The following is a 12385-nucleotide window of genomic DNA, read 5'->3' on the forward strand; positions in this document are numbered from 1 at the left end:
ACTTGGGGGGGGGGGGGTCCAAGGCTACGATTCGAACCATTGGCTTCGAACCGGCGTTTTTTCTATTTACCCACTACACCGCGCAAGCGCCCTTCGGTCTAAGGGCTAAACTGACTTATGACTTGTTCTTTTCGTCGATTCTTATATCATCAAACAAAATATTTATGCGTTTGAACGATCAGCGTGAGGTTCGTTAGCTTATGGGGGGCATGGAAGCCAGTCAGGGAGGCTACGATTCGAACCATTGGCTTCGAACCGGCGTTTTTTCTATTTACCCACTACACCGCGCAAGCGCCCTTCGGTCTAAGGGCTAAACTGACTTATGACTTGTTCTTTTCGTCGATTCTTATATCATCAAACAAAATATTTATGCGTTTGAACGATCAGCGTGAGGTTCGTTAGCTTATGGGGGGCATGGAAGCCAGTCAGGGAGATTGGGGGCAGTCATGGAAAAGGGTTAGGCCCATGGGGTGGCTTAGAGAGTGATGAGATCAGAGCGGGGAGAGACCTCAATCAAGGAGGGTCACCAGTGAGTTTTATCAGAGGGGCAACGTTCGAACCCGAAGTGTGTTATCGGTTACCGGGGCAGAGTTTATCTTTACCGGGGTTCGAACAGTGGTGAGAGGATTGAGAAGCAAGGAACTAACCTCTACACCACGGCTGGTGACGAGAAACCCAGCTTTAAGTGGTCCTTATATGTTTTCGGTTCTAGGCTTCAGCCAAAAACTAAGCAGCGATGTAGCTTTTGGAATTCGAACCCAAATCTCCAGAATATGAGGACAAGATCTTCACCGCTACACCACGAGAGGTGACGGCAAACCCAACCAAAAATGATACATTTGTGAGTTAAACGATTCCTTCCCGAAAAAAATAACAAATTTTGGGGGAGGGTTAGAACTACAAACCATAAGTTCTATGGACCAAGCAGCTTACCATTAGACCACAATGGACACGAAATCGCAGGGCGGGTTTCCTTAATGATATCGATTTCTTTTCTTACCTATTATTGTCTTAATTTTTAGACACACAGACCATACATGTAGACGATTTTTTAGTGGTTGGGCAAGCAGCTCGTTAGTACAGTGGTTATGCAGGCAGGTAGTTAGGTTCAGAGTAAGGCAGACAGGCAGGCAGCAAATCTCCAATTCACTGGTTCGAACCTCTGAAAGGTCGAAAGGCTGGATAGAAGTTCACAGAAAGTCTCACAGAGGGCTGCCTGTCCGCTTGCAGAGGAACTGACTCAACTGACGTAGGAAGGCCAGAAAAACTTGAATTTTACGAACAACTTCAACTGTAAAAGTTGTTGTTTTTTGACCAAGTGTGCAACCACAGCACTGTGGTATGTGACCATTGCAACGCTACTTAATGTTGTAGTTGGATCGGAGTACGACAATTCTGGTTCTAATCCCACCGGAAGTCTCAAAATCTGCTGATAGGAAGTTGTGTAAGGTCCAAATCTTTTTGCTCTTACGTTCTAATTTTACAGATTTTTGTTTGTTTGTTGACCTCCCGTTACGACTGACTTGGGATCTACACTGAACCCTATCCAACAATACGGAAATATGGGGTCTAACAAGAATAAATATGGTATAACGGCATCAAGCCAATGGAGGATAAAAATGACATAAAAATATCAAAAAAACGGCAACCTAAAATAGCGTATATTATAGCATAGAATGTAGAAGCATAACTTGAAAACATACTACAATGAAAGATGTTAAGTACAAACAAAGACCAAAACCAATAAAATTACAAAAAAGACACAATTATGAGTCTTTAAATATCCTAATATAGAATATAGTATAGAATAACGCAACACACCTAGAATAAACACAGTGCTATATGTGTACACAAATTAACGGCAAAACAACGTTTTAAGTAAACAAATAAAATAACAAACAAGTATGGAGTAACACGCACACAAAAATAAGCAACATTTAAATAAACGTTCAACAGTGTCTGTACGCATGCCAAAAATTTGGTTATAATTCAGAACATGCCAAAAGTTATATAAGTAAGCATTGCCAAAATTGACGATGAACAAGAACTAAATTACATAAATATTTTAGAATGTTAGAATTTACAAGAAACGACAAAACGCAAAAATATAATTACGATACAAATGTAGCTTTAACTTATTCAATACACAAAGTTGGTTTTATTTAAGCGAACACAGAAATGTGAAAACAAAACACAAGTTCGAAGTTCTTCGGAAAGTAAGTTCTTCTTCGGGAACAGAGCATCGAGAATGTGGTTGAAGATCGTCCGCTGATTGTATGGTTGTTGTTCCAAGTCTGAATATGATAGGAGTGCTTCAACTTGTGGCCAACATCGTCCATAGAATGAACTCCAATCTTCACTCGACATCGGAGCTTCTGAAACAGAAACATACAAGAGACAAAACAATGCAATTCCATACTTTCATATAGATCGCTTAACATATTCGCAAAATATAATATACTGAAAGCTAGACAGTGTGCACCCTGTTGGCTATAAGCAATCTAATTGAAAAAAGTAAATTGTTCGACTATAATTTGCTGCATACAAACGCCTTAAGTTCATTAAGTGTTAAAATAATTTTAATAATGCGCTTACTTATTAATATGAATGATTTAACCGATGCTGACAACTGAATAGCCGCTCTAACACACAAGTGACATGCAAAGCAATAAATGTAACATGCACAAGCATCATGCAAAACAACAACAGGCTTGCTATTCGTTGCAGCAACGGCTAAAGAGTCACAACTATTATTAATCCCCTCTAATTCATTGGTTGATTTGTAAACATTTTATTATAGAAACTCCCGAACCGGTACTTATGCAGCAAAACGTCTATCTAAAAGAATATAATTCATGTAGATTTGCCTTAACACGTACCTGTATATAGTTCCAATTCATCCAATGGTTCGTTCAAGCGCAAATCCGACTCCATTACCCAATGCCTTCACGACATACAGGAGATCTGCAGCAAAACACAAATATTAATATCTGGCGAATTTTAGTGCATACAAAATAAAGTTATAAAATCAACCACTTCTAACTCTACTCCTGCCTCACAGCTCTTTAGCTTACTCTGTGTTACGTTGTATCTGTAGATTTAACATTATTCTGGTTACTTAACTTATTAAGTATTTCCGATGTATGTAGTTCCCATTCATCTAGTGATCAGTCCAATGCCGATATTATTCCCCAGTGTCTTAACCGCAAACGGGAGATCTGCAATAACAAATGTAAATATTAAAGTTCGATGGCTGTTGGTTTTAGAAATGAAAATAAAATAATATTAGTGCATATTTGACGCTCCGTTTGTTAACGCTTCTAATCTTTACTCCTGCCTCACAACTAGTAAGCTAAACTCAAAACAAACGACTGTTACAAACCAGGGAACGCCAAATAAGCAACATCACATTTAACTTTCTGGTTACTTAACTTAATTAGGCCTTTCCGATCTTTCCATCTTCGATCACTCCGCCTCCAGTAATTGTCTGCAAAACAAAATATAAGCAGTACCAGGAATTTGACATAACGTAATATTAATTACAAAAAGCTTAACTATATACCAACATGTGAAGACAGGATAAGTGCACTTTTATACTATTTCCCCATGTTGGCCTCAACATCTAATATTAAGTGATACAATTTAATAGATAACATATAAAAATACATTTACTCGCCTGTTTTCGGAAGTGTGTGTTGTGTGCCAACGAAGCCCTCTTCCGTAAGAACGATGTTTCAGCGTCCAGCCAATCAATTCCCGAAGCCATCCGACGACCTGAAGCAAAGTGATCCAGCAGCAGTATATAGTGTATTTGAAAAGTGAATTAAACATAAACGCATAACTTATTATTACAGGTATCAGTGCGAAGTAAACAAGTGTGCACCCGAGTTTACTTCTACAAAGACACCAAACAAGTTGATTTACAACTCGCAAATTACCTTTTATTCTCCATTGGGAAGTCATTCCATCGACACAGATACCTTCACCAAGTTGTTCACAAGGAGTGACAGATCGAAGGCGCAAGGACAAAGTCGCCTCACTTTTTTTCTTTTTCTTTCAACCAATTAGAACGCTTGCTTCTCAAACGCCATATGGGCGCTCTTCAACCGTCCAATGACAGGCTTTATTGCATCAATCAGTGAATTCCACTTCGGGCTGGTTGATGATTGCGGGAGGCAAAAATCTTGGAATGATTGACGGCTGAACTGTTGTGACGTGGCTTGACTTGATTGGTTCGTGTGACACAATTGCTTGCTGGTAGAATCCGAAGTTCGTTAGGATTTGTAACCAAACAACAGCACGTAAAAATGTAATGCAATTTCATTAAAGGAAAAGTTTTATTTTACTTGGTGTGTTGTTGCGTAGACGAAATAAGTATTAAAAACGTTGTTATGTTTCGTTTTCCTTTACCAACGACATTAAATTTTGTGTCACTGGGGTCACTAAACATACAACCAGCTTCAAACATTCTGGCAATTAACATATTTAGAAGCAGTCTGTACATGTATATAGCTGCCTACTTCATATAAATCCAAAGCAAATGTTTAGCCCAGTGGCTTCCAAACTTTTTCGGCAAATTTCTCCCTTAGCAGTTTAAACATTTTCATTTCTCCCTAATATACTACGTAGTAGATGCTAAACAGTACAACGATCGTTTAAAATTGGATCTTTTATTAACTTTACAGGTTATATTTCCAGAGCTGAAGCGTCTATTTACAAAGCACATGTAAAAATTAAGGTCGATTTTCCCCTCAAGTTTCAAAATCCATCTCGTGGGAGGAATTCCTTCTTAAAAACAAGATGGCAAGAGACGTCTGTGCTTAAATATAGCTGCTAATTTCTTTTCATTTGCCCTCTCGACATAGAACTCAACGATACAAAAGCAAAATGTTTAATATTAAAAATGCAAGTAAGAAAATGAAACTATTTACCACACTTTACAGACAGTAACATGAAAAACAAACTTAAATGAGATGAAAACCAAAACATAATCACACATATGCATGGTTTGTCACAATTTGGTGTAAGAGTTATACCCACTTGTTCAACGTACTGTACTGGCATTTTCCTAAATTTTATTGTCTTTTTGACATGCTTTTAGTGCTACATTTTTATTAGTGACTTTTTTGTTGATGGACATGGTCTAAAAGAAATTCTATGTGTTGTTTATCTCACAGTGAAGAATGGTGCCCGGTCAAGTTTGTAATATAATATATGATATCTTTATGTCAGAATAATTTCTTGTTTGTTTATGTTGCAACTGTTTTGTTATACAGGAATGATTTTATTCATTAGAACCAACACATAAAGACTAAGAAATTTGGTCATGAGAAATGAACAAATGTATTGGTCACTTGCTCATTGGTTTAATAATACATTGCATGATTTTATTGGAACATGTTAGTTTACTTGATAACAAAATGAGATGAATAAGGGATTTACTTTAGTCTACGAACTTTATCTTTCAGAAGGGTAAGACACAGTTTTGTCACACAATATATCAGAATTCATTTGTAAACCAAAAAACTTGCTATATTAAAAATATTTAAAAGTAGACGGTTTTCAATGTTCGGAGGTTCGGAAGCCCTTTGTGAGAAAATTCTTGACAATTAGGGATGATTTATTATTTTTTGCCAAGTAATGCTAATATTATTAGAAGCCAACAAAAGACTTTTTACAAACCATTTCCTCATATGTAAGCAGGTTTCTGTCGCACGCAGCCACCACTATTATTTATCCTGTAACTACCTCTACATGTATACAGGAAAAAAACATACAACACAAAGGAAACAAAGGAAGCAACAGTACGATATCACTGCATAAAAATATATATCGACGCACAGTGTAAGCCAATAACCCTGTGCAAACTAAGCAAAAATATTAAGGCAAGCAAACTATTTGTGAAGAGATTTCTTTTTGTTCTTCGCCGCTGCTGCTTTTTCCGCTTTAGCTTTTGCTCTCACTAAAATGAATACAATTTTTGCTTATTTACATGTATATAATGGTAGAACTAGCGCTAGCCTACTATGAAGCTGACATGTGCAGCATACACGGCAGGCAATGGTGCTTGTGATTCGACTTTTGACAAGTTCACCACTGAGCCTGTACAGCTAAGTTGGTAAAGTGCCAGCCCCAAAACTGTTGACAGAGTTTTTGACATTTTTGATAATTATTTACCACTAGGTGGTAGCAAGTTTCAAACATCGCACTTACACCTGTTTATTGAGGGAAGTCTTCGTGAGTTGTCGCCACATGCATCTCTCTTTGACCCCATCAAGTGGGCTTTCCACGACTCCTCGCCTGGTACGATATTGTTATGACACAATGGACAGTGTTCCTGCTGACCTTCATTCGTTGCTATGGAGATGATCAAATTATTTTAGGCTTTTTTCCGTGTAAACTAAGGCCACAATACAGTTTCGTATGTGAATGTCAAATGCATAGAGCAAAAGTAAGCAAACAAATTTCTGCTTGGCTAAGTTAGCAACACCCAAGTATGCTACATTATATAGATAAAGTCATCTGATAACATTTTCATTTTTAAGCCAATTAGATGGGATACTGTTGGCATTTTTTTAAGCTCATCCGCCCTTCATTAGGTCTCATTTTGGGTACTAAACGAGTTGCTAGGCACTCTCCACACAGCAGAGGTGGGTGGTGAGCTGGTTTAGTCGCCAACGACCCGACTATGAAACAGGTAGTACAGTACTGGATTACATATTTCCAGTAGCACGCAGAGCATGTCCTGACAGAGTAAAGTAAAGTATATAAAGTTTTTTTTTAATTTCTGGTGAAACCCCATTGATGGCATAAGTTGGTGCTGAAATCGCTACATTACAGGATGCAGAAGTTAACAATGAGCCTGTATAATATGTATTGGCTGCTTTATGTTTCTAAAACTGTGTTTGTAATTTAAAACAGTTTCTAATTTTGCTCTATACTAGAATACCAAAAGCATGTGCTTTCAGGAGTGGTATGAACTTTTAGTTGATCTGTTTACAAATCTGTACAATTTTTGCTATTCAATGATGCATTTAAGGACCCCAACCACCCCCCTGGAAGGACTCCTGTTCGACTTGTACATGTGAATATCATGAGCTTGTGAGTATGTCAGCAACATTAATTTACCTGTTTACAGTGTTTACATCTCCTTAACATTGGACATTGTTTCCAGTAATGTAAATCTAAACCCTCCTCTGTAAATCCCTCATCTCTTTCGCCACAGAAAATACACATGCTGCAAAACAAACAAGGTAGTTGTAGTAAAAGTAGGTAAAGATGACATTTTTTTCTTGTTGGTATATTTTTCTCAGACAGAATAACAAAACAATTGATTTTCCGAAAAAAAACATCAAACTAATGTTGATTTTTTTATAACTTTGCATTAGAAGTAAGCAGCATTACACAAGCATGCTAAAAGCAGGTTTTGTGCCAAGTTTCAATACAATTTTTGCATAAGCAAGTAAACAAATCAATAATCATACAAACACTTTTAAATATTGATCAATCCATACTGTGACCAACATTGACAATTGAACAACTATTTTGTTTGTAACAAGCTTACTCAGATGCATGACTGCAGGTAACTATTTGGGGGACTGTGTGTGAACTGCAGAGCCTACAGGAATAAACTTGGATAACTAACTAACTTCTGTGTAAATTTGAATAATGTGAAGCACCCTTTCTTGACCAAACATGTGGAACAAACCAGTGTTAGACAGAAAAAAGAAAGGATGCCCATAACTAGGTTTATGATACAATTAATATGTCAGATTATATTTGTGGGTGAAATTTCAACTTACTGGTCGTGACAAAGATTCATTCAAGAGGCCCATTGTTTTTCACTGACATTTCTTCTAAAGTTGCAGCTAAACTTTCATCACTAGTTGGCGCTGGTTAGTAAACAATCCACAAAAATATTAGAGGTTTATAAATTGGTGTTGCTACCCTGTACCCCAGTGGTTCCCAACCAGGCCTCCTTTGAAAATAAATTTTACATCCAACAATATCTTGTTTCCATGTGTGACATTGAATATTGAGCAAATCAGGAAAATTATTTTTTATCTCTTAAGGAATGTCAAAACTTATGCTTTCCTTTTATCTAACCCACTGGACAAGTCAAATATTTCCCTGGTTGTAAACCTCTGCTGCAGACAATCCTAATCGCATGAAAAGTTTAAAGTGAGATATCTCAGTGCAATGAATGAAATTATTTTACCTCAATATTGACCACAAATGTTGGAATTCTTCCTCAAGCAAGCATCACAGAATCATTACATGAAGACATAGAAAAAGCTGACTGCAAAATATTTTACATGTAAAATTGATCACAAATTAAAAAGGTGGTTTTCCTGAATATTTACATTTTATATGTTCTTTATTCTATTTAACGATTTACTATAAACAACATTTGACCTCTAACATAAATGTTTTTGCAAAATTGATAGGGTCTCCACACACATGTGTTTGTGAGAATTTTATGAAAGGTTACGTTATAAAAATGTTGCGAGTACATTTAGATTTTGAGGAACAAATTAGTAGAAAGCATCAAGCCACATTATTAACCTGCAAGTTTTTGTCATCCACAATTCTCCAAGACTCACTTGGTGGAACGGGTAGGGCTGTATTTCATGGAATCCAATCTTGGATCCTGAAAAACAAGTCACACATACTGAGTGTAAATATATTGAAGGGCATAGCAGATAAAATATGTTGTTTTGCAGTAGCTCATACCATCATCAGTTATATTACAAAGTCTACATGCAGGTATTCATTCCTCATGTAGTGAGTGTAAATGTAAAGTTAGGAATTACATTACAGCACTACCCAATATTAAACATATCAAATACACAATGGATATTATTACAAAACACGATTACAAAAAATATAATCTTAAAATTTTGCTGCAGTTATGTTTTGATTAATCACAGTTGAAAAAATAACACAACTTGATCAGATCTGTATTAACTTACTATGTATGGAGTTGGGATTTACATTTTCTACATCTTGTGGTAAAGCATCTTTCTTCGCTGTCGAAATTGATGTGCTGTGAATATCCTTATATTCCTTGTGTTAGGGTTTGAGTTTCGGTTGTGGGCTGGAAAAAAATGCTGCAAACAAATAATATATTTGAAATGTGGCTGAAATCAGCTGCTTAACTTCTCATTAGATTTTATGTGTTACATAAAGTTCAAAACTGAAAAATAGAAAAATTAACACAAACTTTAGCTTGATAAAAAACAAAACTGCCAGAGAGTTTGTGTGTAGAGAATACATTGTGTTGCAGATGTTTCTCAAATAGCCGTCGTCAAAATTAAAGTAAATGGTGGTGTAACAGAATAAAAAACAGCATAGTTAAGTGTTGGTACCAAAAAACGTATTTCCTTTTATATATTTGCTACATATAAGCTCATTAGTAAATAAGTGTGTAAATAATATGTTACATCAGTACACAAAAGGGGAACTAAACCATTGGAGATCATAAATACTACATGATATCACATGGTAATTAGTTTAAATGGAGAAAACGAAAAGTGATGACAGTTAAAGCTATTTGGATTAAGGTGAGTGTTTGTAATTGAAACAAGACACAAAAGGACAAGAAAACTGTTTTTTACCTGCTTCTTTAGCTCAACTATGTCAACAGGAACTTCTTGAATGTGGAATATTCCAAAATTTGAAATTGTAGGCTGAAGAAAAAAAACAATTTTGAGTTGATGACTTTTAATCTGTTACTGATGTGCAAATTAATGGAAACAGTATGAAACCAAAGTACAAACATATCGCAAAAATGAACAGCACAACCCACAAAAAATCTAGCTGGTTGTAATTTAAATTTAACCCCTTATATCTGCCTCCTAATAGCAAAAGTTTTAAAGGAGCATGTTTTTTTTTGTTTTAGCTATGACCAGTCAGCTAAACCAGCTTCAACATGGAAGCTATCAAAAAGTATAAAGACAATGTAAAGTATGGTTGAGGGTTAAATTGTCAATGTTTGGATGCATGGAATTGGGGTCATTCGGTTGTCAAAATATCAATAAAGCGTTGAATTGATCAAAACATAGAACCCAAATACCTTCTTTGCTTTGTTGTATCGGTCAACTTTGACACAAAGAAACTTGCCCTGTTTGTGTCAGTTCAGTCGGATGTCAAACACATTGAACAAGTTCTTCACTCTAACTTCTTTCTTGGATGGAATTGCAAGAATTATGACAAGAGCTGGTATCTTGTTTTGCTCGGGTACCCAGAAAGCTAACATGTTGTCCAAGGGTGATCACACAAACTCGCTAAAAATCAAGAAAATTAAATAATGCTTTGCTATGTTTGTTTGAGGTTACCAATTTTTTTACTACACACCTCACTCCATCAACTGGTAGGCTCTTTTTGTCCGAAAGTCCCATGCTCTGTAAACAGTATGTATGAACATTCAAGACCAATAATACAAAGCTTTTGATAAAGGCAGAAAATATATGAAATTTTGCATGTAAATTATTACAAAAGATTTGTTTAAAATTGTTGTGTGCAGAATGAGAATAACTACTTTGTTATATTGTGGTTTTTAATGACAGTTATTAAGTTTTTTGCTTTAGCTACTTACAGGAGTTTCGTAGACAGTTCACCTGAATTTCTTACGAGGTAAGTACCAACATGACTCAATCTGTCAAAGAACAAAGTTTAAACAGGTTAGTTAAACAAACTTGTTTCAACAATGATATGCAGCTCTTTCTTCAATAAGTCAAGATACAATTATCCACACACACAGTAAACAAATTTCTCACAATTAGTTTTTTTGTCAAATAGTCTGTAACAAACATAGAACAGTCGGGGTATTTCTTTTTTCTTTTTTTGTTAATTTTTTTATGTCATAACAATTTTTATTAGCTAATGAAATCTGATATGGGAAAGATCGCTCAAAACTTCTACATTACTCTGCAGGTTACAAAACATCATGTCAAGTTTGAACATGTAAAACACAACATTAAGGTATGTAAAAGATTTCATTACATACTTAAATATCGGCCACTGCCTGTCATCAGCTCAAGACACCTTGGCATGGAAACCCCTCTTCTTTGTGCCAGTAAAAACTTCCCATATTATAATGGACTGGGCATCTTTACTAGTTCCTTGTTCCTGCATTGGCCTGAAAGTTACCAAGTACCTGCAAAAACAACAAGGATATTTTTTCTCTGTTTTGTTTTAGTTAGACTCACAATCCTAAAATCCAACTAATTTTAATAAACAATTAAAGCACTTGCATAAAGAACAATGAATGGTATCTTTATTTTACAGGTAATTGCAGCAATGCAGACTTGTTAAAAAGTTAAAAAAGTGTACAAAATCAAGGATATCCTAAATATAATACTGTTAGTTCAAATATATGCATGCTGCTCGGGTATGTTTCAAACTTCAAAGGTATAACTGTACAGTACATAAACACTCAAGTGCACTACAACATATTATATGTAAATGACACATGTATTATTTTTTATGTAAACTTTGCACACATTACGTAAGATTAAAAGCTCATTTATAACTTTGCAAGGTCTAAACATAACATGCATTCACACCAATAGTTGTGCCAGATGTCAATTAAATACAGGTTGGTAGATTGTAAAAAAGTTGTATACACCAGACATTAATCATTTTATTGAACAAAACAACATAACCAGAAAACAGGGCCAGGCATAAATCTATATGTGGTGCAAAACAGTTTACTGCACCCTGATCTATACTAAAGACCACTTCTCACCTTTCAGATGGTGAAACGTTAATAAGTTGGATACCAGGGTGGGCAAATCTCTGAATCTGCTTGAAGTGTTCCCCTCCCCATAAAGCAACTCATTTAGCATGAAATGTGGCCAAGTATGATCCTTTAGGTGACCACCTTGTGTATGTTTCAGTCCACCTCTTAAAAGTTTAAAATACATATATGATTTTGATACTACTCAACTTGGAACTGCCATTTTGCACAATCCATAAAGATTTGACCATCATTTTATTATGTCTATTAGCAATGAATGCTTATTGCATTCCAACAATGTTGAGATTTTTGTGTCGGAATGCAATGGATTGTTGTCGCTAAATATAATTTTTCTTAAAAAATGTTGTAATTAATATTAGATAAAAACTAATTGCAATGTAGCTAACTTTTTTTATATTATTTTGTCATTATTTCTATTCATTATGGGGCGTGCAAACCAGAAACAGTTTGTCATACCTTCCTTTCTTCAATAGCATCTGGTTCTGCAGCAGTATTGAGGTATTTTGAAGTTTTCTCACCACCTTCATAAATTACACTAAACTGGTCATTGCTTTCCTCCTCTTCCAAATAGTAATGCAAGTTGCCCTACAAACAATGCAACATTCAGCAGTTGTTAGACTTATA

At 35.6% G+C, this 12385-nt stretch overlaps 1 protein-coding gene and 4 long non-coding RNA genes across 8 annotated transcripts in view; all 5 read right to left on the reverse strand.

Moving 5' to 3' along the window:
* LOC145228644 (eukaryotic translation initiation factor 3 subunit B-like) overlaps positions 1 to 12385 on the reverse strand; it is a 112893-nt gene that overhangs the window by 84786 nt on the left and 15722 nt on the right. For all 3 annotated transcript variants that reach the window (XM_080093840.1, XM_080093841.1, XM_080093847.1), the window contains 3 exons: positions 12218 to 12346; positions 11750 to 11907; positions 10878 to 11158 (listed from right to left, as the gene is read on the reverse strand). In XM_080093840.1, coding sequence (XP_079949966.1) covers positions 11839 to 11907; positions 12218 to 12346 — 198 coding nt within the window. In that variant the 3' untranslated portion in view covers positions 10878 to 11158; positions 11750 to 11838. Of the gene's footprint in view, positions 11159 to 11749; positions 11908 to 12217; positions 12347 to 12385 lie in introns of those variants that run through there.
* On the reverse strand, positions 1646 to 4071 carry LOC145228671 (uncharacterized). 2 transcript variants are annotated; one of them, XR_013860149.1, is made up of 5 exons: positions 3939 to 4071; positions 3677 to 3774; positions 3124 to 3487; positions 2880 to 2964; positions 1646 to 2375 (listed from the first exon to the last, which is right to left on the reverse strand). It is a non-coding gene; the product is annotated as an uncharacterized LOC145228671 (long non-coding RNA). The 2 variants fall into 2 exon arrangements; XR_013860148.1 differs by having other exon boundaries at positions 3124 to 3774.
* LOC145228763 (uncharacterized) lies at positions 5561 to 7613 on the reverse strand. The gene is made up of 3 exons (XR_013860276.1): positions 7129 to 7613; positions 6214 to 6357; positions 5561 to 5962 (listed from the first exon to the last, which is right to left on the reverse strand). It is a non-coding gene; the product is annotated as an uncharacterized LOC145228763 (long non-coding RNA).
* On the reverse strand, positions 8043 to 9685 carry LOC145228778 (uncharacterized). The gene is made up of 4 exons (XR_013860291.1): positions 9618 to 9685; positions 8973 to 9110; positions 8566 to 8650; positions 8043 to 8299 (listed from the first exon to the last, which is right to left on the reverse strand). It is a non-coding gene; the product is annotated as an uncharacterized LOC145228778 (long non-coding RNA).
* LOC145228779 (uncharacterized) lies at positions 9899 to 10657 on the reverse strand. The gene is made up of 3 exons (XR_013860292.1): positions 10598 to 10657; positions 10357 to 10403; positions 9899 to 10286 (listed from the first exon to the last, which is right to left on the reverse strand). It is a non-coding gene; the product is annotated as an uncharacterized LOC145228779 (long non-coding RNA).

This window comes from Phallusia mammillata, chromosome 5, assembly GCF_965637545.1.
Source record: "Phallusia mammillata chromosome 5, kaPhaMamm4.hap1.1, whole genome shotgun sequence".
In the NCBI taxonomy this organism is placed as follows: Eukaryota; Metazoa; Chordata; class Ascidiacea; order Phlebobranchia; family Ascidiidae; genus Phallusia; species Phallusia mammillata.